General features: G+C 32.9%; 6 protein-coding genes and 1 pseudogene across 19 annotated transcripts; 3 read left to right on the top strand and 4 right to left on the bottom strand.

The window, feature by feature from the left end:
• Positions 1–1,502: 1,502 nt before the first annotated feature.
• Positions 1,503–3,545, bottom strand: LOC104706775 (uncharacterized). Of its 4 annotated transcripts, none has more exons than XM_010422986.3 (3): positions 3,067–3,395; positions 2,109–2,251; positions 1,503–1,997 (listed from the first exon to the last, which is right to left on the bottom strand). In XM_010422986.3, the coding sequence occupies exons 1-3, from the start codon at positions 3,226–3,228 to the stop codon at positions 1,667–1,669; spliced, it is 636 nt and encodes a 211-aa protein (XP_010421288.1). In that variant the 5' UTR covers positions 3,229–3,395; the 3' UTR covers positions 1,503–1,666. The 4 variants fall into 4 exon arrangements, with proteins under 4 accessions (XP_010421288.1, XP_087316827.1, XP_087316826.1 ...); XM_087460701.1 differs by having other exon boundaries at positions 1,503–1,960; positions 3,067–3,393; XM_087460700.1 differs by adding an exon at positions 2,671–2,747 and having other exon boundaries at positions 1,503–2,251; positions 3,067–3,389.
• Positions 3,546–8,126: 4,581 nt separating this feature from the next.
• On the top strand, positions 8,127–12,627 carry LOC104706777 (pathogenesis-related thaumatin-like protein 3.5). Of its 5 annotated transcripts, XM_087461367.1 has the most exons (6): positions 8,127–8,245; positions 9,840–9,945; positions 10,118–10,225; positions 10,514–10,602; positions 11,269–11,896; positions 12,000–12,627. In XM_087461367.1, exons 5-6 carry the CDS (start codon positions 11,400–11,402, stop codon positions 12,460–12,462), a joined length of 960 nt encoding a protein of 319 aa, XP_087317493.1. In that variant the 5' UTR covers positions 8,127–8,245; positions 9,840–9,945; positions 10,118–10,225; positions 10,514–10,602; positions 11,269–11,399; the 3' UTR covers positions 12,463–12,627. The 5 variants fall into 5 exon arrangements, with proteins under 5 accessions (XP_087317493.1, XP_010421298.1, XP_087317494.1 ...); XM_010422996.2 differs by lacking the exon at positions 8,127–8,245 and having other exon boundaries at positions 9,448–9,945; positions 10,489–10,602; XM_087461368.1 differs by lacking the exon at positions 8,127–8,245 and having other exon boundaries at positions 9,810–9,945; positions 10,049–10,225.
• On the top strand, positions 8,590–9,292 carry LOC104706779 (uncharacterized). Its single transcript, XM_087461369.1, has one exon. It carries the CDS (start codon positions 8,590–8,592, stop codon positions 9,037–9,039), a length of 450 nt encoding a protein of 149 aa, XP_087317495.1. The 3' UTR covers positions 9,040–9,292.
• LOC104706776 (DNA-binding protein BIN4-like) lies at positions 12,506–15,876 on the bottom strand. Of its 4 annotated transcripts, none has more exons than XR_015563700.1 (13): positions 15,715–15,874; positions 15,528–15,621; positions 15,174–15,432; positions 14,963–15,024; positions 14,366–14,606; positions 14,226–14,293; positions 14,092–14,145; positions 13,822–13,930; positions 13,524–13,570; positions 13,407–13,437; positions 13,153–13,299; positions 12,867–13,012; positions 12,506–12,773 (listed from the first exon to the last, which is right to left on the bottom strand). XR_015563700.1 is itself a non-coding variant. In XM_010422988.3 (13 exons), exons 2-13 carry the CDS (start codon positions 15,576–15,578, stop codon positions 12,675–12,677), a joined length of 1,242 nt encoding a protein of 413 aa, XP_010421290.1. In that variant the 5' UTR covers positions 15,579–15,621; positions 15,715–15,876; the 3' UTR covers positions 12,506–12,674. The 4 variants fall into 4 exon arrangements, 2 of the variants coding, with proteins under 2 accessions (XP_010421290.1, XP_010421291.1); XR_015563699.1 differs by having other exon boundaries at positions 14,366–14,609; positions 15,715–15,868; XM_010422988.3 differs by having other exon boundaries at positions 13,153–13,228; positions 13,411–13,437; positions 14,366–14,609; positions 15,715–15,876.
• Positions 15,877–16,419: 543 nt separating this feature from the next.
• LOC147939802 (chloroplastic import inner membrane translocase subunit HP30-2) lies at positions 16,420–18,362 on the top strand. The gene is made up of 6 exons (XM_087463471.1): positions 16,420–16,749; positions 16,862–16,977; positions 17,492–17,615; positions 17,728–17,876; positions 17,991–18,053; positions 18,145–18,362. Exons 1-6 carry the CDS (start codon positions 16,462–16,464, stop codon positions 18,179–18,181), a joined length of 777 nt encoding a protein of 258 aa, XP_087319597.1. The 5' UTR covers positions 16,420–16,461; the 3' UTR covers positions 18,182–18,362.
• A 2,907-nt stretch (positions 18,363–21,269) lies between these two features.
• LOC109125854 (protein RESPONSE TO LOW SULFUR 2 pseudogene) lies at positions 21,270–21,957 on the bottom strand (annotated as a pseudogene). The gene has a single exon (XR_015564736.1). The product of XR_015564736.1 is annotated as a protein RESPONSE TO LOW SULFUR 2 pseudogene (transcript).
• A 1,388-nt stretch (positions 21,958–23,345) lies between these two features.
• On the bottom strand, positions 23,346–24,962 carry LOC109125852 (protein RESPONSE TO LOW SULFUR 2). Of its 3 annotated transcripts, none has more exons than XR_015564738.1 (3): positions 24,563–24,962; positions 23,951–24,128; positions 23,346–23,531 (listed from the first exon to the last, which is right to left on the bottom strand). XR_015564738.1 is itself a non-coding variant. In XM_019228392.2 (2 exons), the coding sequence occupies exon 1, from the start codon at positions 24,867–24,869 to the stop codon at positions 24,585–24,587; it is 285 nt and encodes a 94-aa protein (XP_019083937.1). In that variant the 5' UTR covers positions 24,870–24,962; the 3' UTR covers positions 23,833–24,138; positions 24,563–24,584. The 3 variants fall into 3 exon arrangements, 1 of the variants encoding a protein (XP_019083937.1); XR_015564737.1 differs by having other exon boundaries at positions 23,951–24,132; positions 24,563–24,961; XM_019228392.2 differs by lacking the exon at positions 23,346–23,531 and having other exon boundaries at positions 23,833–24,138.
• Between the last annotated feature and the right edge of the window lie 3,021 nt (positions 24,963–27,983).

The following is a 27,983-nucleotide window of genomic DNA, read 5'->3' on the forward strand; positions in this document are numbered from 1 at the left end:
GTGTGACTTCTTACAATTGAGAGTTTTTTTATTGGTTCCTCTTCCAAATGCTTTACAAACACCATATTACATTTTGACTTGTGTATATTTTAAATAAATTATCAGAAACTTCAAGTATAAAGAAAAATTCAGTTTATAGTCTCTCTGTGTATATTTTTGTTTTTTGGTAGGAAACTAGGAATTAGTCTCTGTATATATTAGTCTATCATTTTCAATTTTGAACAGTTACAGAGATTAAAAATATATATATCAGATTTTGTTTTCAACAGAATTCGTATTAAATATGTTTGACTTTTGTGGATCCTTACCAATTTATAAACGGCTTTTACGAGATCTCAAACAGTTAATGTGGTTGACCAGAATCTCCTATATAATAAAACGGAAGTACACAATATCGTAATTTTAATAAGTTGGGTACAAATATGTTATATAATAATGATAAATTAATTAGTTACAAATAGGTTATACCGAAAATCTTAAAGAGAATATTTTAAAGAATCATATCATCTAACTTACGATATTAATTTTCTTTATTAAATTATTCATCAAATAAAATCTTTTGATATTTAACTTAACATATTAATTTGTTAGTTATCATTATACTTCATCTTTTATTTTTATATATCAATATATTTTGTGAAACAAATAAATTATCATATTATTTATTATAATTAAAAAATAGATTTATTTCCGGATATACCATAAGTTGAATTTTTAAAAACAAATATAAATTGTTCAATCTATAAAATATTCAAGCTTTAGTAATATTATTCTTTAGAAATAATACCTATTGAATTAAAAAATTTACTGGGTAACGGATCAAAATTTGAATATTTAAATTTACAAAATTATGTCTTATAATGACATTCAAGTCATGATGTAGAATATACATTGTTGAAATAACTTCACATATATAATTTAATACAACATATTAAAATTTTATTTTAAAATAGAAAATATACAAAATTTTGTATAAAATAAAATTCAACCAATGTTCTAGCACGGATACTTATCTAGAATCATTAACAATATAAAACTTACAAAATATGTGTCTTTTTTCAAGCCATCATATTTAGCATATGATTTTATTGCATAATATATTATCCAAAATTTTTTTAAAAACAATCACATAAATTATATTTTATATAAAAATTATAATATAAATAAAATAAATTTCAACTCGTGCTGTAGCACGGTATTAATCTAGTAACAATTAAAATGTGACGTCCTAGTACACCAATCTTATACTATTACTGCACTTTACCGATTTCAGGGGATTTAAAACGGAGAAGAAAACTTATTTGTAACCATAATTTATAAATAGTTTTGATCAAGCCCAACTGAATTAAAATATAGATATATATAATTTAAGTTGTAACTGATTCTAAATTCTTTATACTTTTTTTTTGACAGCATATTCTTTATATTTTTTCAAGGAAAAAGGTTGAAAATAAACATGGTACGGTCCAGTTTCATGTAGCTCGAATATACCAAACTGATAATTTTAATGTTAAATTGACAATTTTTATTCATTTAGCAACAGAGTGACTCTTTGACACAGGTTCAACGACCATTGAACCTGAATCAATACAACTTTAAGATTTGTATGTTCCATTAATTAAACAAAACTCTCTGACTCCCTAACCATCGTTACTTAAAAAAACTACTAAACATTCTGAGCTAAGCTTCTAATCTCTGGCTCCTCCCCGTCTGCAACTCCAACGGTACATTTCATCGAATCAAACGTTAAATCAAGGAAGTACAACGAACAAACAAGAACGCAACAAGTTATGAACATTGGGATGGGACCAAAAATCCATAGGAACAAAGGCGATGAGAAGTAGAACGCTCTTAGCCCTAGCGACCAGAAGTAGCTCCCACGGTTAACCGTTGCAGCCACATAGTCTTGGTTTATCATGAGACCACCATTACCACGACCACCTGAGGAAACAGCCATGAGCTGTTTAAATGGGACATTGATGAGGATGCTTGCATGGCTGTAATAACGAATTGATTGGACATTTAGAAGAAACGCGACTAGGAAACACACTAGGATTGCAAAGAAATTGAGCGAGAAGGCTCGGTCGCTTTTGTCACCAAACACATACCAAACGGAACGCTCTCCTGTACCGCTGGTCATTAGCACCGCGATTAGTGAACACAACATTATTGCCGTTGATGCCAATAGAGTTGACGCCATTATGTTATTCCTTAGCGTTTGTACCGCTAAAACGCCGTTTTTGGATGAATCCTGTGTTTCAGTAGTTGTATGCATGTAATCTATTAGTACAAAAAATCTCAAAAATCCAACCAAAAAGAAAAGAAAATGGTGGAGAAAATAATGTACTTATTAAAGTTTTTAGAACTTTTTTTTTTTAATTCCCAGAAGTTGCAAAGCATCTTTTTAGTGTGATTAGCTTTCACACATGAAGACTCATTTATTAAGGAAACTTCCAGAATCCGACAATTACGTAAAGAACTTTAATATAATTATGTTCACATTACATACGAGAAAAGAAAAGATCTGAGAAACAAAATGAAAAAGAAAAGATATTTTGAATTTTTGATACTACTTCAATGTAACAATTTCACTTGTCAATTTGTCATGAGCGATGCATCATGCATGCATGATGAATATACTTATATTCATATTAATGAAAAGAAATATACCTATATTCTCAACCTCACATCCTCCAACTCAGAAGGAACTGAAACCGTCGATAAGATTTTCTTTCCCAGGAAAATCTCTGTACATGCAAGATACTTATCATCTATCAAATATATTTTTCAATCAATTTATCTTTATCGTTATGTGTAAATTAATTCTATATGCAATATACATCCACGTGATATGCACAGGAATCTCCTTGGTTATCTCCAACAACCCTCAAAATATTAACCAATAAGCAGGAATCAAATTATTATTTTTTCTGCATTTTCCAGAAAACCTCATGCATAAACCATATGAAGAGATCTAGATATATATATATATATATATGTGAAAAAACTGAAAAAGCATTTAAAGTTGGCAAAGATGTACAATAAAATTAAGGAAAAATTTCGAACCTCCATCATGGCTTGGACCCAAAGGCGGCGATTGAAAGCGTTAAGGCCAACAACGGTCGAAGATGGACGGTTGATGATACGGTAGAGAAGCCATAGATGATAGAACACCATCAAAGCCAGTCCTAAAGGAACCAGTGTGTAATCCAAATACTCACGCTTCATCGTCTTAAGATGGAGAGATCGATCACAAGAAATTGTAACCAAAAAAAATAAAATAAAAGAGATTGAAGGAGATTGAGAGAATCAAAGTGGAGTACGGGTCTTACGTGGACCCTCTCGTATCTAATGCTCTCCAGTTTGTTTTGAGCTTCTCCCTGATTCTCAGCCGTTTCCTCTCACTCTCCCAACCTCTCTATTTATAGATTTGAGTCTATATATATAAAACGTGTTAATGTTATTAGTTAATACTAGTATGTATATAAGGCCTATAAATCTCCACTTGTAAAAGACAAGCCCTAGCTGTTAAGTTTGGACTGGCCGTTGCTATTTGCTATAAATACACGTTTTATTTACTAAGTGAAATTAATATATTTGACATCTAGTTGAAACTTGAAAGTTTGAAACGAATCCCAATATATTTCGTCATTTAAAGTTTTAAAGTTTTAATTACCATTTTATTATTCGATGCAAAGATAAGATTTACAAATAATTGCTAGAACCACTAAACGAAAAATTCAGTTCCAATTCACGGGAATTCCGAAGCAGTTATAAAGACTACAAAATTTTAAGTTTTAAACAGTTGCGATAGTATTAAAAAGGACATATCAATATATCATAAATATCTTATTTACAAATTAAAAAGGACACAACCCTTGTACCTATCAAAAAAATATTTTAAGAAATCTTTAGAAACTTATTTAAAATATAAAAAGTAAACAATATTAAATGAATTATTAATTAGTTTTGTATCCACCACTTTATTATTAATTCATGTAGACCATTTGTAGTCAAAAGTTCCATTAGTGAATTCACCACATAAAAATTGAAAAAAGGCATGCATAAGATGTTATCTAATTTTGTTTGGCAAACAACTCACACTCCAAAGATTTTTCTTTCAACAACTCCCAACTCAAAAGCATGCAAAAGGTTTCTAAAACTAATAATATTAATGTAGTACAACAAATAGACCAATAAATATTGTATCTTTATTATGAATTAACTAAAAACTACTCCCCTATATCCTTTAAAGATTGATGTTTGATAGTTTTTACACAAATTAAGAAACAATAATTACTAAATTTAAATACAATATTGTTTTTTATTAAAAAAAGTATTATATAGTTATAGACCAATAACTATTCAGATTTTCAAATTTTCTTAATAATTATTTTTTGAAATTTACAAAAAAATAATATTAATTAACTAAAAGTGGTAGAACATCAATCTTTGTGGCACATGAAAAACTACAAAACATCAATTTTCAAAGCCCAAAGGGAGTATACATTAAATTTTGTAAGTTACAAACTCCATTGCAAAAGGTATATTCTAATATAATAACATAGCTTATCTTATAAAAACGAGAATAAGGAAAATTTATTTCAGCTATATATAAACAATGAATATGTCACAGTAAATTTTCAAGTTTGATAATAGTAACAAAAAAAGAAAAAAATTGTTAATATATTACAACATTGTTGGAAATATATGATCTAATATATTAGTATGATCGATATGATTGGACAAGTTCTCCTATCAATACACGAAACTACGACGAACAACTATGCATGCATTACAGATTTTGGTTTGTACAGATTTTGATTTCGATTCGTGGCTAAATACCACAAAAATAATTATTAATTAATTACTACAAATTTAGTTATGATTGATAATAGTGGGTATAATTGTTATAAAAATGTTGTTACTTATTCGTAACTAATTATCACAAGAATAGTTAGTAACTAATTATTACAAATTTAGTTACGATCTAAAATAGTGAGTATATTTGTCACAAAATAATGATTACTTATTAGTAGTAATTTATCAAAAACTTTATTGGTATCTAAATTTGTCACTATTTTTCACAAATAGCTACATTTTTGTTACAAAATTTTTAATTTTAATTTTGTCACTAATTAGTAACTAATTGTCACAAATATTTACTACAAATTATGTTCGTGACATATATCGAAGCTATATCATCAATAATATGTAATGATGTAATTCTAGATCTCTCAATAAACTTTGCATATTAATCTATAAGAAATTGCATTTACTGAGACTCAAAATTCAATTTTGGTGTAAACTTATTAATAAAAATTAGAATATATTAAAAAGTGGAATTTTAAATAGCTCATTTTGGACCGATAAATTAAATAAAATAAATGTAGTTTTTTATTGAAAAGAATTAAAAAACCAATAAAGGGGAAATTTTGAGGAAAGTGGAACCTTTTCAGAATACCAGAGGCCCACTACAGGCCCACCAACTATCAGACGTCAATCTTTATTTATTTCACAGCTGATTCGGCAACGGTATATTTCTAGAGGGTTCCCCACCAACACAATGTTGCCATCTCTCTTATTATTATTGGTACAACAACAACTCAATTACAAAAGTTCCAAAAAGACAAAAATATTATGGGCTGTCAAAAGTTTTCCACGGCATTAAGAAAATTTAAGATTCTGAAAAATCCACAAGCATCATGGTCCTAGTTAGAAATTGCGTATCACAAAGTACTTGCAAATAACTTGGTTTCCTCACATCCATTGGAGAACTTGGAAGTGTTAACGACTTAATTAGTAGCTGAAAAGATAGAGCAGTTTATGTGTCACTTGCATGTAGTTCATTCAGTTTCCACAACTACTAGTACGAACAATGGTAGGAGGCTTTTAGGGAAGCTAAGAAAATGGATTAATAAGATAAGCATTGAATTGGAAGTGCGTGACATGTTACCGTTACCATATTAATAAAGACTTTCGTTGACTTTGTTCTGAAAGAAATTTATATCAGGCTTATTTTAAACTACTATTATTATTGGATCTGTCTTGAAGTAAGCATCCGTAGTACCTCATTCACGTGGGTTTATCGCCGAGTAGGTTAACACGTGGTTATATTTCCATGAACGAACATAAGTGCGTCTGTGTAGCTAGCTCACTGATCTGAACATAAGTGAACCTCTCTCTTAATTCACCCAATAAACAAATTATTAATTAAAGAAACAAAATATGTATATAATTCAATTTTAATTATAAATGTTATATTATAGTTTTTGATTATAACATTTAAATCCAAATTATATTTTTATAAACTTTATAAACTCAACATATAATTTTGTTTAATTATGTAATTTAAACCTTAACTACTCTTTTATAAACCTAAATTGAAATACAATTTTGTGTAATTGTAAAATCTAAACCCTAACCACTCTTTTATAAACCCAAACCAACATATAATTTTTTTTAACTGTAAAATCTAAACTCTAACCACTATTTTATAAACCCAAACCGACATATAAATTTCTTCGATTGTAAAACTAAACCCTAAACCCTAACCACTCTTTTGTAAATCCAAACCGACATATAATTTCGTTTAATTATAAAATCTAAATCCTAAACCCTAACCACTCTTTTGTAAACCCAAACCGACATATAATTTTGTTTCATTATAAAATCTAAATCCTAAACCCTAACCACTCTTTTGTAAACCCAAACCGACATATAATTTTGTTTCATTATAAAATCTAAACCCTAAACCTTAAACACTCTTTTGTAAACCCAAACCGACATATAATTACATTTAATTATAAAATCTAAACTCTAATCACTATTTTGTAAACCCAAACCGACATATAATTTCATTTAATTGTAAAATCTAAATCCAAACCGACATATAATTTTGTTTAATTGTAAAAACTACACTCTAATCATTCCTTTATAAATCAAACCGACATAATTTCCTTATTAAAAAATCTACATAATTTGTTTTCTTAATTTGTTTTGTCTTTTTATTTTAATTTTGATTTATTTTATAAATATAATATGATACGGCGTTTTTTTGTATTTTGATTGGTTAATTAATAGGGGGTGAACCCAAGAATTTTTCTAATATCATCCACTAAATTATCACTTATTTGAAGAGAAAAAAAGTTATCACTTATTACAAACATATATATATATATATATTTTAGTGACAAATATATTTAGTTACTTATTTTAGTAAGAAATTTCAATCAGTTTGTTGTCATCAAAGCGAGCTTAGAATTCTCAAATTAGTTTGTTTTAAATTGATTCACAATTTTTAAGTTATTTATTTTTTTCTTATTATATTTCTCATTTGAAATTTTAAACTTTCAGGTCACAACTCACAACAGGGTTTGATTTCTAAAATTTTGTTTGTTGATTTTTATTTTTCATCAGTTGACAAAAATATGGTCGGTGTACCTTCAGTGAAAAAACACAATTTTAGGTAATAAATAGTAAATCTTTTAAATTTGCCAATGGCCTTTTATTTTTAACTAGGCCCAAGTCTCCAGTCAACTGACAAAAAAAGTCAAAATTTTGTGAGTATATTTCTTTTTAGAAGTTAAAAGAAAAAAAAAAAGGATGTGAAGGAGCAGAGAAGACGGATGAAGTTAGGTTGGCCAAAGTCATCGCTACTCTCTCCCTTACCGTTTCTCCTTTTCTTCCGTTTTCCTCTTTTTCTACGAAATTAATTAAACTAATAAATAATGATTTTTTTTTTTTTTTTGTAAAATCTAATATGGCTAATCTCATTAACACAACTCAACACTAACCATCTTTACCAAGTTAAAAAAAATGCTAAATATTCAAATATCATATAGAGTCGAATAGGTAAACTATAAGAAGATAAAAAAAAAATAGGTGAAATTTGGGTGGGAGGAGTTTTGTACTTTTTTGCCGCGTGGGTTTAGAGAAAGGATATAAGATACCATTGAATTAATGACACGTGATTTTATTTATCAGATACGACAAAACAAATTTCGAAATTTAAATTGACGAATTAGTTTAAAGTACACATTCACCGTCAATTAACGGAGTTTAGGTAATATTATCCGTTAAAAGACAGTGTTAGTTTTCTATAATCTATAAATATCTTCCATCTTCTTCCTCCCTCACTTTGTTCTTCCTTCGTCTTTGCTTTCATTTCTCTCTCTCTCTCTCTCTCGAAGAGTCAAAATTAGGGTTTGGTTTGCTGCAGTATCTTCTCTCTCTCTTTCTCCAGGTAATCTCTCTCTCTCTCTCTCTCTCCTTCTCTTCCTTTGTGTATTTGCTTCTGGAATTTTGTAATATCCTCGGAGAATCTTCATTATTCTACAGTCAGATCTGGTAGCTTCATCTCGCAGCTTACAATTAGGATCTGTCTATGTTTTTGAATCATTTCAAATTTTGGATGTTGTAAAGTAAAGGAATTGATTAGCTTAATTGTGGAGTGATCTACGTCTCTCTCAGATTGTACAACTTTTGGCTATGATGATATTGATGGTTTCTTCGGCTCTATTGGGTTCTGCAGAGTGTTAAAGGTTGTGTGTGTGTGGAGCTTTTCAGGTCACAGAGACACAAAAAAAGATGGAGGTATTTGGAAAATCTCCCATGGTTACATCTGCACCCAATGTTATTTACTTGTCTGCAATTCTGGGTCGCGATTGCGATGGACCCAACCAGGGTCACAAATGTGACTGGAAATGTGAGAATGAGATTGTTTGTGGGAATATGTACCGCTGCAAACTAACTGGCCTGACTCATGTCTGCGACAAGAACTGTAACCAGAGGATTCTCTATGATAACCATAGCTCCTTGTGCCGTGCCAGCGGCTGGGTTTTCCCTCTCTCGTCGGTTGAGGAGCAGGCTGTGAGAGGTGTCCGTAGGAAGCTCGATGCTGAGAGTCATCCTTCTGAGAGCTGTTCGTTTAAGCGTCGTCGTCGTGATGCTCAGTTCCATGCTTCTCCTTTCGAGAGGTCTTTCTCTGCTGTGAGCCCCATCTGCAGCCCAGCTGGAGACGGGATGGAGTTGAGTTAGATCCATGTTGGTCTTCCTCAAAATTTCCTGAGTCTGAGAGGCTCTTTATCTTAAGTAGAATAACTTCCCTTTCTCTTTCTTTTGAACAACTATGGATAAGAGAGACTTTGTGCTATTGCTCCAGCAGGGGGGTTCTAGGCATCCTCCCTGCCTTAAAAAGAGAGCTTTATCTTAGTCTTGTTGAATGTTGAACTCTATGTAGTACTTATGTAGGAGAGACTTTATAATTCTAATGCTTTATTTCTGGATCTTATTGCTGTCGTATTTAGGTGTAATAGAATAGCAACCTTGCTTCTTCTTCTTTGTGATGTTTGATATACATTCTTGTGCATCTTTAGTTTTTGCTTGTGATTGGATACGACATTTAGACAGGCTTTTATTCAGCTATGTATATTGTTTTGGTTACCATGGACTTTTAGCGTCCTATCATTGCGCAGAGCCTGACACACCATGGGTGATTTCTGTAAGTGTGGTGCTACAGGGTTTTACACATTGCTAACCAATTCCTGAATCTACAGGATATTTTTTTATGGTTTGTTATCCTGCGAAATGTCTTTGATTTCGTTCTGATCGAAACCTAATTCTAACAGATTATGTGTTCTATTTAACTTCCCTTGATTGATGTATTTGGGGGTTCTGAAGATGTTTTCTGTTTGTGCAGGTTTCAAATGTTGCAAAATCAGGAGTGTTTAATTGTGTTTCTTTTGTTTACACTGATCTGACTGTTTGATATATTTTGTTTTTTTCTTTTAACCAAAGGAAAAGTCTAACGGATGGATGTTTAAACTCTTACTTTGCAGGTCCTCTTGCGTTTGTGCTCAGCAGGAAGGAGCGCATGGAATAGGTATGAACTACCCAACGAGGATGTGGCAGCCAACTGTGTTCAAAAGATATCAGCTAAACATGGTAATTATGTGACATAAAGTTTACAGAATTGTTACCCTGCGTTTTCTCTTTACTTGTGAGCTCTTATCTTCATGTTTATTATCTTCTGTCATGATGACTACAGACTTTTGTTTGCTTCTCTCTGATGTGGCTGTATCTGAGGTTCTGATATTTGTCCAATATCTATGACCAGGTACAATCTCTTTAGAATGTAAAGTTTCTGATGAAGACAACTTGTTCTTATATCTGGCTCCGATGGAATCTAATCTCTTATTTTGCTCCCACCTAAATCGGAGTCTTGGTAAGTCATTGTGTACATACAACCTCCTCGTATCCTAGCTGTTTGTTGTAGTCTTAGGCTACTACAACCTACAAAATCATCTATTCTGAAGTACATATACAATGATGATCTGAATTGACTCAGATAAAAAAAACACCATGTAGTCTTTATTTAGAATACTATTTCTAGGTTTGCAGCAACTTGAGGGCTTTGTAAAAAATCTTCAATTAAGAATGGGAAAGGTTGCTTCAAATTGTGTTTTCTACGTGGATTTAATGCAATAGTTTAGCTGACAGAAAGGTGTCTAAGGTATTGGATTGTTTCCTGGGATCGTGGAAGATTCTCCTCTGAAGAAGCAAAGTATCAGAGTTTGACTCAGCTGCTACGATAAGATAACGGTATGGGAATATTTCTCCCTAATAACTAATGATAATAACAACCACTAATTTATTTTACTTTTCTTTTTGTTCATTCTTTTCCACTATTCATTATTGAATTTCGTATAAAAATAAAATTTTATTGTAAGGAATATGAATTTTTAAATCATTTAGTACTTTTACCAAAGATGATATTTGGTTACTTATTTCATAACTATACTCATGTCAAGGAACCTGGATCTGAATTAAGCTTTTTACATTAATTTTGTTTGAAAAGGAATTAGTGTAGATTCTCTATCGTGTCATTAGTTTTCTATAATAATCTAATAAACGGATGAAAAGAGGTTGGGGATGTTAGGCAAAGAATTGCCTTGTCGGAGAGGCCAGTTTCCTAAGAGTAATGCTAAACCCTACTTCATTGTCTTACGGCTTGAAGCTCTTGAAAGCAACTTCACCGCTTCAACATTGAATCCTTCTCTCCCTTTACATTTTATTTGTTATAAACCCTGGTCCACGGACCTCCCAGCCAAATCCGTATTTCTAAAAACTTAAATGTAATGGGAAAATCACCAATGGTTCCCATGGCTGTTCTTTTTTATGTTTCTGTACTGTTCTCTGTTTCTTATGCCTCCACGTTTGTTATCACAAATAACTGTCCCTTTACTATATGGCCCGGAACTCTTGCAGGCTCTGGCACCCAGGCACTACCCACGACGGGGTTCAGGCTTGATGTGGGACAGTCTGTTAGGATTCCCTCGACTCTAGGCTGGTCAGGTCGGATATGGGCTAGGACCGGTTGCAACTTTGATGCTAATGGCATGGGAAAATGTATGACTGGAGACTGCGGCGGGAAGCTGGAGTGCGCCGGTAATGGTGCTGCTCCGCCGACATCACTATTTGAGATCACACTTGGTCACGGTTCTGATGACAAAGATTTCTACGATATCAGTCTTGTTGATGGGTATAATCTACCCATAGTTGCTCTCCCAACAGGTGGTGGGCTGGTTGGAGCTTGTAATGCTACAGGATGTGTTGCGGATGTCAACAATAGCTGTCCAAAGGAACTTCAAGTGATGGGAGAGGAAGAAGAACAGAGAGGAGGAGTTGTTGCATGCAAGAGCGCTTGTGAGGCCTTTGGGTTGGACCAGTACTGTTGCAGCGGTCAGTTTGCTAACCCGACCGCATGCCGACCATCTATGTACTCTTCCATCTTCAAGAGAGCCTGTCCCAGAGCTTATAGCTATGCCTTTGATGATGGAACCAGTACTTTCACTTGCAAGGCTTCTGAATATGCCATTATCTTCTGCCCTGGCAGGTATGAACTCATATGCTTTTCCACTTTTCAGTTTGTTACAATGCTCTCTGCAACTTTTCAAAAAAGTATTTGCAGTTTCTGATTGATTATTATCCCCATTCAGGGTTAAAAGACCAGACAGCCAGAGCTCGGATCCTCCCAGCCCGCCCCAGAATCAGTTTGGGCAACCTATGGCTCCTCCACCTCAGAATTCGTACGGTCAACCTATGGCTCCACCAACATATGGTCAACCAATGGCTCCTCCCACTCAGAATCAATACAATCAACCTGTGGTGGCTCCACCGACTCAAAATCAGTACAGTCCACCTGTCGCGCCTCTCACTCAGAACCCACCTGGACCAAACGAGGAAATAATGGCTCCCCCACCTCAGAATCAAAATGGGAATGGGCAGCTCATGCCTCCTCCCACAGTGAACCAAGTTCCAAACGACCAGTATATGAATCCCCCAATTGAGGATCAGAGTCAAAGAGAGACTCAATCCTCATCCGATATACTTCGACCTTTCCCAGTCTTGTTGCTTCTTGGTTTCAGTCTAACTGCTTTGAGGCAATCAGGCATGACATGAATCGTCATCATTCTTCTTTTTTTTTTAATGAGAAACTGATACATAACTCATAGATTCTGAGCTTTATTATTCAAATAGATTGCCTTAAATTGTCTAAATTGGCTTCACCTCATACATGTAAAACTACTCTATTTGATGTATATAATGTTATATCAACTAAACAAATGAATTGTCACTTTAAAAAAAAAAGTGGGAGAAATCAAAATCACAACTCATTTCTTAGTTTTAGTCTTCATAGGAGCAGAAGTTTTAGCCTTTTTTGCTGGTGTCTGCTTCTCTTTAGATGGTCTTCCTCTCTTTTTTCCTAAAACCTGCAAAGATTCCACATGAAACATATACTCTTTTACTGTTAAGGGATTTTATATCGATTTCAAAGGAGGATATTCTGAGTTTTGTCATCGTACAGTTTCGCCTTTTGCTTTGGCTTTGGTTTTAGCTTTTGTGTTGGTTTCTTCCTCTGCTCCTCCACTTTGATCAGCGGGCTTTGAAGCATTCTGGGTGTTTTTGTTATTCTCATCATCTGATTCGAATGAAAATCCCTCCAGTGTGCCTAAAATGGGTTTGTAAAATTAGCCAGAGAAGCAATCATTTTCGTAAAATCAGTTTACTAAATGGAGAATATTGCTACAAGAAGACAAGGTAGCATTACTGTCTTTACGCTCTAAACAGAGACAGAGAAATAGAGCTGACCTTCCACCATTGTTTCTGCCTCATACACATTAGATTGTGGTGTCAGCTGTATGAAGTCATTCATAATAGCTTCAATCTGACAAGGAAACATATAATCCAAAACTTAGGCTATCGTTCCAATTTATGTTTTAGTTTCTCAACCAGCTTCTAAGTTTTAGCTTAGCAAAAGTTTAGAGTACACAGAGTCGAAATCTATGAGCAAGAATATAAAAAACTTAGGATGGTTGTAACTAAAGTAACACGATAGAAATTACCAACCTTTGCCTCTGTCTGACCTACGTTAACCTGAAATACAAGATCACTGGTCAATAATTGTATACCACAAAGTGCCCTTGCAATTTAAAAAGGTAGAAAGAAATAAAAAAACGTACTACACAAAATGTTCTGGATGGAATGATTGTTGATTTATATATGGTTCCTGAAACATGAAACGACAAAGTGTTACTAAAGGGACTCCAGTCTGTTACCTGTTACTTCTAACCGCATCAGCTTTTTTACATTCAATAGACATAGCTGTTCTGCTACATGTTATGCTTATAAAAAGAGAACCATTTTTGGAGTTTTTATGGGAGAAATCAAAAACAAAAAGCAGAGAGAGAGAGAGAGAGAGAGAGAGAGAGAGAGAGAGAGAGAGTGAAGCCAGTTTTATGTAAATTTGAGGGAACATGCCTTTTAAGTCCATGTACATGTCCCCGGTTGTGTCTGAAACAACCACGCGTCCAACAGCCCCCATGTCTCCACTCAAATCTATCGAGTCACCTTCACATTCAACGAGTACCTGTGAATATAGTTCATTGTTTTTATCAGCTTTAAAAAAATAAGACTCTAAAAACTGATGCAGTTCTGGCCTTTCCAAAACATAAGTGTCACCAGCTTCCATAACAATGATATAAAAACGTAGAGTGTAAAACCATCTGCAAGGAAATATATTTATATTACCTTTGTACGATTCACCTTCTCAGAGAGTACCAAAGGTAATCTTGAACTTGAACCCTGGAATTTGTAAATCTGATCATAAGGAAGAACCAACCAGAGAAGAAACAACAATAATGGTCCTAGCACAAGGTCCTTACAGAAGGCTTGATATTCTTATCCGTTGTTACTTCCTCGGGTATTATGGCATCTATATCGGTATCTTTATCTGCATGAGAAAGGGACCATTACATTGCTTTAGAAGAATCCTAGTTTCACAAAACTTTGATACAATTCTTACCTTCACTTTTCAGAATTTCTTCTTGTGCACTATTTTCAATCTTGGGTGTCTTGCGACTACTTTTTGGCTTTGTTTTTGGAGATTTTTCCTTTGGAGCTTTCTTAGGTACAGGTTCTCCCTCTTTAGCTTCATGAACAAAATCCTCGTCCTTGTCAGTTGGCACCGCCACTTCCTGCTTTATAGGACTACTGGAGGATGGTTCAGAATCAGATGAGAGAAGCCACACAGAATCATTTTCTCCCTGCTAAAGAGAATAATAAACAGTGTAATCATGAGTTCTCAACACCATACCAACTTAAGAATTTAGCACTTTTACACCCCTTGAATATCATAATTCGCTAATTAAAAAGATCCACGCAAACTACAAACCCTTTACTAAGACAGATGGAGTGCGGATAAGAGATCGCCAACTAATTTCATCATCGTTCATATAACCGAAAGCTACTCTAGAGGAAGTTTATAACTAGTATATTACACAATCATGATAATACAATTCATTTACCAAACAGACACATCCTAACAAGAAAATTCTCGAATCACAACAACTACCCAGTACAGCAAGTAGAGGCATGGAGACAGTATCCAAAAGTAACTTACTTGAGCATCCTTATGCTTGCTAGAGAAATTTTCACCTTCAACTTTGTTTCCATTCTGCTTCCCTGCAAATGGATCTCCGATCAAAAGCATCCTTTTAAGAGCTCAACAGATAAACAATACTCCATATATACTCCATACCCGTAATGTTTTGTTTCTAAAATCTCAAGAGCAAAAAAAGATAACACAGTTTTTGTGCATCACCATCCGTTACCTTCAACGTTGAGACTATCATCTGCTTTCTTTTTCCTAGAAAACACTTGCTCGATACTCACTTGCTTCGTCACAACTTTCGTTTTGGATTTCTTCCTAGACGAAGAAGACTCCACGGATTCTTTCTCAAGAATCACGGTGTCATCACAGTCATTAGGCACAAGAAGAGACGAAACGACTTCAGATTCCCTATAAGGACTATCATCTGGAGATGATTTAGACAATGATGATGATAATGACAATGATGTAATTTTAGGTGCCTGCGTAACAAAATCATTCCAATTTTTCAATTTTGATACTGTAAAATACCCAAAACCAATCATTCAAATTAGAAAATCAGATTGAATCTGAAAACCTCGTATGAGCGAAGCCAATCGGGAGATCCCTCTCTGGAGCTGCTGCTCATAATTTTCACTTCTTCCCAACTTCAATCTCAACTCAGTTAGCTCCTAGATACAGGTAATACAATGCAAATCAAAAACCCTAAAAGAGACCTTAAAAGCCATAGATTCGAGTGAAGTGTTCATGAAATCGAAGCTTACCTGAAGAAGAAAACGAAATTGAGTGATCAGCGAATCTAATAACTAGGTTGAAATCCGGCGACGAGATCTATTAAAAGGAATCTGAAATGACTGAGAGAAGAAGCAAAGGTTTCGCCGGCGGCGAGATTGAAGCTGTGTGTGTGAAAGACGCGGGAAGAAGAAGATTAGGCACAAACTGCTTGTTAGCGTTTTACGGGTTGAAACAAAAAGCCCAATGGGTCTAAAGATTGGTATGATGGGCCTTGCTTGCACTGTAGTCGCCAACAATGACGGTTACTAACTGATTCATTAAAATCATATTCCTAATCGTCGTCATAAATAGAGATGTCGCTCTATTTTTGTTTAGTGATGTTTGATGTGACGCGACAGTCAGCGTTTTCAATTTCTGTTTTAAGACAAAAGAGAACAAAAATTTTAAACAGCAGGAGGATAATTTTTGTTCAACCATTGTGTTACTATAGATTTTTTCTTGCGAAAATGTGAATTTATAATGTATATATATAGAATGTTAATGTATTATTATAAATTTTAAAGACTTTGTTACAGTTTTTTCAACACAATTTTAACGATTTATTTATTTTTTTCTTTCTAATCGTTTAGAAATTTACCGCTATTAACTTATTGGGCCAATAAGCTAATCAAATGGGCTTATCAAGGCCCAATAAGGTATTGTAGACGGAAACGGCAAAAGGAGGGAGATAAGGAGAAGGGAGAAGGACGAAAAGTGTGACCAAAAAAACAAAAAAAATGGGGAAAGACGGAGGAGACAAGAAACGAGAAACAATGGCGGTGATGAGCTTAATGAAGGATCAACAGAATCCAATTCAACAGTTCCAAGTCAAATTCAAGGAGATTGAGACTGGTGTCAAGTCATGGTTGTCAAAACAGAAGTTACCTGTGGAAGCTGCCGTAGTCACCGCCATGGGTGGTGTCCAGGGAGCTTTTATCGGTGGTCTTATGGGTACTCTATCTCCTGAAATGCCTCAGGCTGGTGGTGTTGACCCTCAAGCTATGGCTTCGTTAAAGCAAACCCAGGTTTTTAAAACCTTTCTATTAAACCCTAATTTGGTTTTTATGTCACTTTATTGCTTTTTTTTTTTTTTTTTTTTTAAGGTTTTGAATTTGATGTTTGTGGAATTTTTTGTAGGCTCTTGTTGGTGGACCTTTGGTTCAAGCTCGGAACTTTGCTGCTATAACTGGTGTTAATGCTGGTATAGCTTGTGTTATGAAACGGATTCGGGGCAAGGAGGATTTGGAATCTGCGTAAGTTTTTCATTTTGATGTTTGAGAATTGTAGCTGTGTCTTAACCTATATGGATCTGTAGCTATCACTAGGGATTGTATTGTGTGTGTGTGTGAATTGTTGTTTCTTGGTTCTTACATTTCCATAGGACTCAATTTTGTTCTGCAATTGTTTTCTGATTATCAGTTAGGTTTTTTTAATAATGCTGGCACAAGTTACAGGTCAATTGTTCAGCTTCTCTGTCATAGGATAGGATAGATTACATGACAGGGGAAAAAATATGACTTTGCTTTAATGAAAATTTCATCGTTTATGATGACAGAAGTACAATCTTATCCGGCATCAGCTTGTTATTGATCATTCTGATGCTTAAAAAAAGATTCACTGTTCCTTTGCAGGGCTTTGACCTCTGTGTTTATAAATGAAACAACATAAACCCAAATCTTTGATGTGTGGTGATTTAAAGTGGCTTATTTGTTTTTTTTTTTTGAAACTCGATGAGTGCGGAAAGAGTCATGATTTTAAATTGTGCAGTGTGGCCGCAGCATTTGGATCTGGAGTTGCATATTCTCTGGTGAGCTCAGGATTACAAGGACAGCCTATGAATGCTATCACCACTGCCGCTGGTTTCGCTCTTTTTCAAGGAGTATTTTTCAAGGTGAGTGATCGATCATATATATAGGATAGTAGAAGATAATACTCTTCTTAAAACTAGGTAGGCATGTTATTAATCATCAGTTTCTATTCTCTTATTTTTCTGTTTTGTTCAGTTGGGTGAAAGGTTCAGTAAACCAAGTGTTGAAGATCCATATTACAATCAGGGCAGATCTATGTTGTTGAAACTGGGTCTAGAGAAGTATGAGAAGAACTTCAAGAAGGGTTTATTAGCAGACCCAACTTTGCCATTGCTCACTGATAGGTACTGTAACTGTTTTGAGCTTCTGAGATTTCGTTTCTGTATCAACTTAAAAAAAAACAAAACTGTCTTTATACTGAAACCTTATGCCATCTAAACTTTGTTTCGTGTGTCTAGTGCGCTAAAAGACGCAAGCATCCCGCCTGGACCAAGGCTACTGATACTTGATCACATCCAAAGGTTTGAATATAACTTCTCTATCTATTTCAGTGACGTGAATATGTGAAATAACAAATAAGTGAACTGATATTGGTGAATGGTGATTATGCAGGGACCCTGAGCTGAAGGGCAAACGGGGTCGTGGTTGAGACTTGAGAGCCTCTGTGTGTCTTCGGCTGTGTCTTTGTCTTTGTAAGATGATATTATAAGGATCTCAAGCACTATTATTATTCTTAATTATTATTATTATTATTATTATTATTATTATTATTATTATTATTATTATTATTATTGGCTGATGTTGCTAGCAATAAACTTTGATTTCTTCTATCGTCTTACGAGCTTTATGTTTGATTCGGTTACTAATAATTCATGTTAGATTTCTTTGAAACGAAACTATATAAAGTCGCAACATATCTTCAAATGATTCATGATCTTAATTTGTGCTGAATTTGAAGTGTAGTACGAATCTGTATCTTCCCATGTGTTTTTGTAATTAACGCTTTTCAAATATTTTTACCAAGTATATAGTCTCAATAGCAAAGAAAAATGAAATCCACATCTGATTTGTCGATGAACCTAGAAATGGTTGAAAGGAACAATCCAATAAAAACTGTTAATCAAGCAGAAATGTGATTATTGAAAGCCAAACTCTAACTCTAAACAGTCATGTTAGTGGTTATTTTAATTTAACAGAAACCTAAACACATGGATTTTGAGTTTTTTAACAGATTTGTTGATGGGTTTTGGAAACCCAACATTTGTGTGGTTAACAGAATTCCTATACAACTTTGAACTTTGCATCATCTTTCTTACTTGAAGTAAACAACTGAAAGGGGAAAAGAATTTGTCCAATTTAAGGTTTGTAACAAGAACAATGAATATCATCTTTCTTACCTTCATTATGGATTACGAAAGATGCAATAAATGATTTTGGTACTTTGGTATTTTTTGGTAAAATATGATTTTGGAACTTAAGAAAGAAAAAATTGATGTTGGAACGTGGAAGCATTTGTTAAGAAACTTATTATTTTGCTCATGTTGAATCTCGTGTTACTTATATTATAGCTAGTTTTAGTGTAATGAACCTCCTTTGTACTTCTTTTATCCACATAATCACATCTCCTCGTGCTTAATGACTAATATGTTAATTAAAATACCTTCACTAGAATAGTACGCAAAAATCACCTAATAAACCATATGAAATGTCATTTTCGTCGGTGGCTCGTGAGTGGTCATTGTGTTTTAAGAGAAAAGAAAGAAAAAAATTGTAGTGTACTTGGCTTAAAAAATGAATCATATATTCTTAATTGCATATGCTTTCTCTTATATTAATTCAATTCATGAGGTTTTCTTTATAACGTTGGTTCAAACAGGTTAACGTATACATTTCAAGGCAAACATAAACCAGATAAACAAACCGCAAGTAGTTTCACATATTTGAGTTGTTGAGACAATGACCATCCTAAATTTCCTATAAAACTAACCGATTGCGTTTCACCATTCAAAACTTTTGGATGTAGTTAGAAAATAGGATTGTTTATTTGCTATTTTATTTGTGTTAGGTATCACATCGACATCTAAGAACAATTGATATAAACAGATATTTATGAAAATGACTCCCATTGAAGGCATGTAGATGCGAGGTCATATGTCATACATATGAGACTTTTTCATTTTCCCCACGAATTAGGACATATTTATCCTCTCTTTTGGGTTCAGCACTTCAGCTTTCCAAATTTTTCTGGTAAAGATCACATTAGTTTCACCTATAGGTCGCCGAATCTTTTGAATAAAGAGACACTAGGTAAACAACCCGTACATAGTGCGGATAAATCAATTCAAATAAAATTATTATGAGTAAAATTATTATTTGAGATCTAGGATTCGTTTGTATAAAACAAAATATGTAACTATTTTTTTATTATTATTCAAATTTGTGATTATTTTGTGTAAAAATATATTTCACCCATGAAATATTTGAATGTAGAAAAGAATTTTAACGTGGTGGAGAAATTTGTATGGACTTTATTTTAATAAAATATGAATAATTATCAATTTTAAAAAATAATTTGTTGTTTTTTAAAGAATAGTAATATAGTTTCCAATTAAATGGCTATAAATATTTTTAATTTATGTAACGAATTTTGATTTAAATCTATAGTGTCATAGATGTAATTAGTATAATTAATAAGGGTTATTTGCTAAAATGTGTTTTGAGCTTTCTGGCGACGACACATTAGCATTTTTTTAAGAATGCTTATCTATCAATATATAAAGGATTTATGTAATAAATTTTGATTTAAATCTATAGTGGCATAGATGTAATTAGTATAATTAATGAAGGTTATTTGTTAAAATGTGTTTCGAGCTTTCTGGCGACGACACATCATCATTTTTTTAAGAATGCTTCTCTATTAATGTATAGGGAATTGTTTTTCAACATAAGAAAAAAGCTTCAATTAAAGCTCACTGTCAAGCTCCCTTTTTACCAAAAAAAAAATAATAATGCATATTTTTCTTTTTGTTTTCTTTAAATGCAATAGTGCAATTTAATATTTAGAATTAAAAGGTCCTAGTTGATTAAAAAAAAAAAATACTAGTAATAAAGGATTTGGAACAAACTTGGTTAACTCAGATCAGGTCTGGTAATATGGTATGTTAGAAACTAGTTTTGTTCCGAAACAGACCCTTTTTATAATTGTGTTTTCAACTAGACTCAAGTGCGCAATTGAAATTTTTTAGAAACAAGATTTGTTAATCAAACCCATTATTAATATGTTTCCACTAACATTGGATCCGTAAATTGGTTTTCATTCATTTCCTAGAAAACAAACCATGTATTACTACTATACCATATATGCTTTTCTAGCACTAAACTTCATAATGTCTTACAAAAATCTGACGGTCCAAAACCACTATTGCAATGCCATAGAAAATTAACAACGGGTCCCAAATCCTTCATAGATGTAGGAGTAGTCCCAAAGAAATTTAAAACACCGAAATCCTTTTTTTTTTTTAGCAAAGTAGTTATTTTATCTGTGCTATATTTTCTTAGAATTGAATTCAGTATGAGAAAAAATGAGAAAGAATAGCAAATGATTTCTTAATTGCTTTCAAAATCTTAAAAGAAATTTAGTGGTCTTTAATTTAATTTTTATTTTTGAATATTTTCAAACATGAAGTAATATTCTAAAATCTTTTGCTTTACTTTCAAAAACGTCTTCATCCATCACATTTTTCAGACAACATAAATGTGTATTAGATTTAGCATTGAATATTCGGTATCGCTAGACATCCAACTAATGGAATGAGAACAAGCAATAAGAATTTACGAAGGAATTTCGAATTTTTAACAAAACAAAAAACTATACATGATGGCATTGATATAAACCAGTTGGAGGATACATCATGCATCCAACAATCTAAGAACCTATCCTTTACACAAATATCTACCTCTGTCTACGGTGAGCCGGAGTCCGAGTCGGAAGAAAGACGAGAGAGCTCGTTCATGAGCAAAATGATGCGAGAGTGGTAATCACGAGCCTGGTCTAAAGATTCTGCTTCAAGCTCAGCCAGCTGAGAGCAAAGATGCTCCTCCGCCTCCTCTGCCACCTGCGTCCGCCTCCAAAGCTGTAACATCTCTTTCTTCATCTCCTCCACTTCCTTTTCCATCTCCCCGTTCTTTCGTCGTAGCTCCTCCACCTCCGAAGCCGCCATCTTCACGTAGTTTCCTCCTTTCCCCATTTTTTTTTTTTTTTTTGTATCTTTGAGTTTTTCTTAGTTTTTTTTGCTTGTTGTTCTTCTTCTTTTGGTAATTGATATGTTCCTTATATAGGCATCTCTGCGACCGGGCTTTGGGTGGGTACATGTCTAGGTTCATTGGTATCTCTTGTTTTTGGTTCTTATATATTTATTGTTAGTTATTTCCGTCCACTAGAACACATTTAAAAAATAAATTTTCCCGATATACACGTTGGATCCAGAAATAGATTGTGATTTGTTTTTTTTTTTTTTAACGTTTGTAGATTTACGTAGGAAATTTGAAAACGTTTGACCAATCTTTTTACGGTGGCTATATTACTATTGAATCTATTGATAGGGAGGCCCATAAAATGTATTATTTTTTATCATTATGTGTTGAAGAAAGATGCAAATTGTTCTCTAAAGATTTTTGGAAGCATTTTGTAAGTGTAAAGAATATTAAACTTGAAGCACATAATATTGTAGTATTTGCTCATATTATATACCTAGTGTTTTGTTATACTTAATATTCCTTCCATTTTTTATTAATTGTCGTTTAAGGTTGTTTCATATAGATTAAAAAAATTATTAATTTTATTGTTTTATCTTTTATTTTTAATATATAGTCTAATATTTTTATTGGTCAAAACATTAAAACAATTGGATAAAATTGAAATATTTACCAAACATTTGCATTAAAAATTTATAACGATAAGTATTATGACACAAAATTTTAACTCTAGAACAACTAATAAAAAATGGAGAGAATAGTTTAGAGTAATGAATCTCCTTGTATTTTTTATTTTCATATTTTCTTGTGCTTACTGACTATGTTAATGAAAATATCTTCGTACACTAGAATAATACTCCGAAGATAACGTAATAAATCATATAAAAAAATGTCATTGACGTACGGTGGGTCGTGAGTGGTCATTGTGTTTTCAGGAGAAAAAAACAAAAATTTGTAGTACGTTTTGGATTTAACAATGAATTAAATAGGTTATGCTTCTCCATGTGTATTCATGACGTTCTCTACCTTTTTTTTTCCTTTTGTTAAAGAGTACAATTAAAAACGTATATATTACAGCTGTGACTCGAATTCATACAGTTTTTAGAGAGTGAAAGGGAGAAGATTAAACATACATACATATTTGGTTACACAAGAAGTTGTACACGTTATGCCACCAACGACCGACGGTAAAACATCATCAATCAAAAACACAGTTTGCCATATATATATCTTAGTTATTTAAACAATAACCATGTTCTGGTTAGATTGTCTTGCTCGTTTTTCGAGATCTTTATCCTCTGAAATTTTTTTTGTAAACACTTATCTTCCGGATTTAGACAACTAATAGAATTATTTTCTAGATTAATGTTTGGTTGACAAAAAAAAAGATATATATATATATATATATAACCATCCTAAATTCCTAAAGAGACTTATTGCGTTTCACCATTCAAAACTTTACTTGTGTAGTTTAAAAACTGGATTGTTTGTATTCTATTTTGTTATGTTAGGTATATATCACATCGACATCTAAACCAATCGACATTAACACATATCTATGGAAAGAACTCGATGGCATGTGATGTGAGGCCATATATCTTACTTTTGGATCTCTTTATTCGCCTACCAAATAACACATACTTCTCTTTAGGGTTTAGATTTCCAACTATTCAGGTAAGTATCACATTAGCTGGCTCGGCCATCCCGTAGGTCGCCGAATCTTTTGAATAAAGACGCATTTTTGTCTGAGATAAGAAGAGAAACAAAAAAAAAGCTTATCGTGCCAAGCTCCTTTACATAAAAGTGTTTCAAAATAAATAAATTGCGTTTTTTTTTTTAATTTGCAATAATTCTATATTTGTAGAATTAAAGGGTTGTCTTGGATAAAGAGGATCTGGACCAGACTTGTTCGCTCATTCTCAGGTCAGGTCACCTTGTCTCTGGTACGTCAGAAACTAAGCGTTGTTCTGTGTTTCTACTATCTGTTGCTATTCCACTCAGGTCAACGACTCAATGGAACTATAAACTCCTTCAGAGACACATGGATTAAATATAGTCTACAAAAACTTGTAGTCTTAAACAACTTTTATCAAACTTGTCAATTTAACCACTCGAACAAGATTATCATACAACTGGTTTCTTTTTCTAAAGGAGTCTTAAATACCTTCTAAACAACATTCGATTTATCTGCCGTAGTTGTGATTTTCGGGTTGCTCTCACAAGACGCGGAAGATGATGTGATATATCGATGACTTTGAGTTATCTACAGTTGACGGTTCAGTCTTGGAGGTCTAGTGAAATGCTTCTAGTGATAAATAGTCTTTTGCAATTTGGCTTGCGTTCTACCTTCATCTCCAACATCAAATCCAGAAAGAACAATAAAAATTCATCATCGTTTCATCTAACTCATTTAAATAGTTTCATCACTTCGATTGAGTGGATGGACGGAATTTGTAATTATGAATTACATTTCATGATTATTATTATTTTTTTTAGATTTGCAATGGGACCATTTCTATACGTTTATAATCCATCAGTTGTAAACCTAAATCGTTTTCATTTTATAGGAAATATTTACATTCTTAGCAAAAAAAAAACTAGATTCGATTTATTCAAACCTAAAATTAAATACGTCTCAACTTTTTTTTTTTTTTTATATTTTTTTATTTATTTATATAGAAATCTCGGAGAGATCCACTTTCGATATAACAAAACAAAACTCTACATATTGGAGGATACATCCAACAATCTAAACAAGAAAAGACTAAAGAAGAACCTTTATATCTACATGTGCTGTTCTACGGTGAGGCGGAGGCTGAGTCGGAAGAGAGACGAGAAAGCTCGTTCATGAGAAAGATGATGCGAGAGTGGTAATCACGAGCCTGGTCTAAAGATTCAGCTTCAAGCTCGGCTAGCTGAGAGCAGAGACGCTCCTCCGCCTCTTCCGCCACCTGCGTCCTCCGCCACAGCTGCAACATCTCTTTCCTCATCTCCTCCACAGCCTTTTCCATCTCTCCGTTCTTCCTCCGTAGCTCCTCCACCTCTGAAGCCGCCACCGTCACATAGTTTCCTCCTTTCCCCATTTTAAGGTTTTTAAAGACTTTTTTGCTTGTGTGTCTTTGAGTTTCTTTGTTTATTGTATGCTTTGTGGTTTGTTTTTTTTGGTTCTTGAACCGTTCCTTATTAATAGACGTCTTTGAGACTGAGCTTTGGTTGGTATATATGTCTAGGTTCAATGGATCTATCTATATTCTCTTGTTCTTTTTCTTTTTTTTCTGGTGAGATTTTTTTCTTTCCTCTAGATCACTATTTTAGGTTTATAATTTTATTCTGATAACGACGTTGGATCCAAATTGGATCATCCATTTTACTACTTCTGATATTTTAGTGGTACCATGCAATTGGTTTATTTATTGGTTAGAGACAAAATATGTATTTAGAGAAGACAAAAAAAGAAGGGATACAAACCAAATACATTAAAACAACGTCTCTTCCTATTGGCTCGTTTGAGCTAATTATGTTTTTGTTGTCAAAAAAAAATCAAATACATTAAAATTTATTGGTTGAGTATAGAATTCTAGTCATTGTCAAAAAAAAAAAAAAAGAGTATAGAATTCTAGTTACCTTAATAATACATATATGGAAAATTATTTATAAAAGGAAATATAATCTTAAGACATTTGTTTTTTATTTTTAAAAAATATAGAGTATTTGCAATTTTAAAATGAATATTATTAATGACAGTAGTTTTTTAGGCAAATAAATAAGCTGGACTAAAATTATGTTGGACAATTTACCTTTTTATTTTATTTTATAATCTAATTAACTGTTATATGTCAAATTGTCAATGTTAATTGATCAATCATATGTGTTATGAGTTATGACTAACATAGCCATCCTTACACATTTACACTTGAAAAATGACTTTAACTGAAATTTTAATTACCATGAAGAACAAATTTTCTGAAAATTGCTACTGAAACATCGAAATTTCAAGATTTTATTTTATTCTTATAAAATCTTAATTCAAAATACTCATGACTAATCGTATTTTTCAAACAAATGGTGAGATGCGCATGATCAATTTTGAATACATTTTCTTGGCGAAGACGTTGACTGGACACTAAAAATATTATTGAAAATTTGAACCACTTGTTTCAAAGGCAAAATACTCGTTGCATTAAAAATTGGATAAAGATACAGAGAAATGAAGAAAACATAGCAATTTCCAACCACCAAATAAACACTAGTTTACAAAAAGTAAGATATGTAAATTCGTATGAAGAGAGAAAAGAAAAAGTTGAGCAAAATTATTTGGTTTTCAAATGGTATTTAATGGTTGATTTTATATTGTCACATGGTTAGCAATTCGGAACTCGTTCTTTGGGGACACATTGATTGACATATATTATGCAGAAAATCTGATGAATCACAAGACCTTATTTTTCTTGCATGCCTATAACCTTGTACATGGTTTGATTGGAGGTTAGTGGCGACTTATATGGACCTTTAGCTGAACCTGATTCCTGACTGGTTTATCACTCTCAGTCGCTTAACCATTTACGCGCTTGACACTAGTACATTGATTATTCTCATATTAGTTTTTTCAAGTAAAAAAGTTTCATTTTTCAAAAGAGTGTATAACACGAGGCGCCTTCAATAAATTTTCTTGCTTACTAGTCATCTGATACGTACCATTTAAAAGGTAGTCTGAAATAAGGTGAGTTCCTTAGCTTTCTGTTACCATGGCTCCTCTAAACTTGTTCTTCTCTAAAGTTGGTTTAAGCCTCGTGGTCATGGATCTTCTTTGATTTCTTAATATTGTTACAAACTTCCACTTCCGTTATTTAATTTTTCATTTTAGAAATAATTTAATATCTGCAAATTAATAAATTTATCATTTTCTCATAAAGTATAAATTAATATAACTAATAAAATATGTACTTTGTAACTTCATTTATACGTTCTATTCGTCTCAATTCCATTTCCATAAAACTAATGTAAACATTTCTTCCGTTTTGCTATTGTATTTGGTTGTTAAAACATTTTTTCCACTATTTCTCTTAATTGGTAAAAGGAATGTGGAAATCAATTTCTCACCTTTATCCTTTCCACTAATATATTCCGCCAATTATAGCCATTAGCTTCGAGCACAAAGCCTGGTCGACGTAACTCACATTCCCACTTCATTCTCTGAATTGGACTAATATCTCCTAAAGTCAAGGGCAGTCACGATTATACAACTATTCTTGTATAGTTAAAGTTACGGCTCCGATGTTTCATTCTTAAATTACTTGTGTTGGTGTCATAGTGACAATAAAATTAATAAGCTGCATATTTTTGGCCATGTTTTCTTGTGAATCATGTTTTTGGACAACACACCAACCTCAAAAGGTAGGGTGATTCGAGTAAGATTCCAAATTTCTTAAAACTTTAAAAGAAGAATCTGAGAAAATCATACGCGTTAAATTTATTTATGGTTTGAATTTGAATTGAGTTGAATTTATTTTAAAATTGAAGAAATTCTTTTATAAAATTGTTGAGAATTTTACAATGGGAGCTCAAATCCGGATGGATCCCTTTGGTGAATCCAAGACGATTTTATCGTTTTAGTGAGTTAGGGTTACTCATAGTGAGTGAGGGAAATAGTAATTACAAAACCATGAGAAAAAAAATATAATTATGGGTCAAGTTTCGAAATCGATTTTTAAAATTAAATACAGGTGGCCGGTTGCCAATTGTTGAAATCTTTAGTTGGAATATGCTGATTATGCTTTATGGATGGTGATCAGTGATCACTATCTCCTTAATATCTAATTAATTAATAAATTTATCATTATTCATAAAAATTATCCCAATTAGATTTTAAAACACTCAACCAGGTCAGCATGTATGCTACTGAGAACCACCGCTATATCTACATACATAAAGAAAATAAATTCCAATTTTCTAATATTGCAAGATCTACATAAAAAAATGGTGAATTGAAAAATACGATGTTTGATAGCATAGTGGTCGATCCTTGTCTAGTGCTCCAACTTCCAACTTCCAACTTCCAAGATCTTTCTCTCACCAGATCAGTCCAGACCTTAGGAGATGGGAGTTTAAAGGAATGGGCCAAGGCCTTATATATGGTTTGAAATTGTTCATTGTCAAAGGTGTCTTATGTCCTATGACTTGAGTTAAATTAATCCAAA

Source organism: Camelina sativa, chromosome 8 (assembly GCF_030686135.1).
Source record: "Camelina sativa cultivar CO46 ecotype springtype chromosome 8, ASM3068613v1".
Classification (NCBI taxonomy): domain Eukaryota; kingdom Viridiplantae; phylum Streptophyta; class Magnoliopsida; order Brassicales; family Brassicaceae; genus Camelina; species Camelina sativa.

What these genes read in the sequence shown, in the direction of transcription:
- LOC147939802 (XM_087463471.1), top strand. Translation starts at nt 16,462, where the DNA reads ATGGGGAAAGACGGAGGAGACAAGAAACGAGAAACAATGGCGGTGATG. An exon ending in CTTCGTTAAAGCAAACCCAG is followed by an intron (nt 16,750 to 16,861) that starts GTTTTTAAAACC and finishes AATTTTTTGTAG; the next exon opens with GCTCTTGTTGGTGGACCTTT. An exon ending in TTCAAGGAGTATTTTTCAAG is followed by an intron (nt 17,616 to 17,727) that starts GTGAGTGATCGA and finishes TGTTTTGTTCAG; the next exon opens with TTGGGTGAAAGGTTCAGTAA.
- LOC104706775 (XM_010422985.3), bottom strand. Translation starts at nt 3,228, where the DNA reads ATGAAGCGTGAGTATTTGGATTACACACTGGTTCCTTTAGGACTGGCT. An exon ending in GGGTCCAAGCCATGATGGAG is followed by an intron (nt 2,252 to 3,066) that starts GTTCGAAATTTT and finishes ACTGAAACACAG; the next exon opens with GATTCATCCAAAAACGGCGT.
- LOC104706776 (XM_010422988.3), bottom strand. Translation starts at nt 15,578, where the DNA reads ATGAGCAGCAGCTCCAGAGAGGGATCTCCCGATTGGCTTCGCTCATAC. An exon ending in TGATAGTCTCAACGTTGAAG is followed by an intron (nt 15,025 to 15,173) that starts GTAACGGATGGT and finishes ATCCATTTGCAG; the next exon opens with GGAAGCAGAATGGAAACAAA. An exon ending in GCAAGCATAAGGATGCTCAA is followed by an intron (nt 14,610 to 14,962) that starts GTAAGTTACTTT and finishes TATTCTCTTTAG; the next exon opens with CAGGGAGAAAATGATTCTGT.
- LOC104706777 (XM_010422990.3), top strand. Translation starts at nt 11,139, where the DNA reads ATGGGAAAATCACCAATGGTTCCCATGGCTGTTCTTTTTTATGTTTCT. An exon ending in ATTATCTTCTGCCCTGGCAG is followed by an intron (nt 11,897 to 11,999) that starts GTATGAACTCAT and finishes ATCCCCATTCAG; the next exon opens with GGTTAAAAGACCAGACAGCC.
- LOC109125852 (XM_019228392.2), bottom strand. Translation starts at nt 24,869, where the DNA reads ATGGGGAAAGGAGGAAACTATGTGACGGTGGCGGCTTCAGAGGTGGAG.
- LOC104706779 (XM_087461369.1), top strand. Translation starts at nt 8,590, where the DNA reads ATGGAGGTATTTGGAAAATCTCCCATGGTTACATCTGCACCCAATGTT.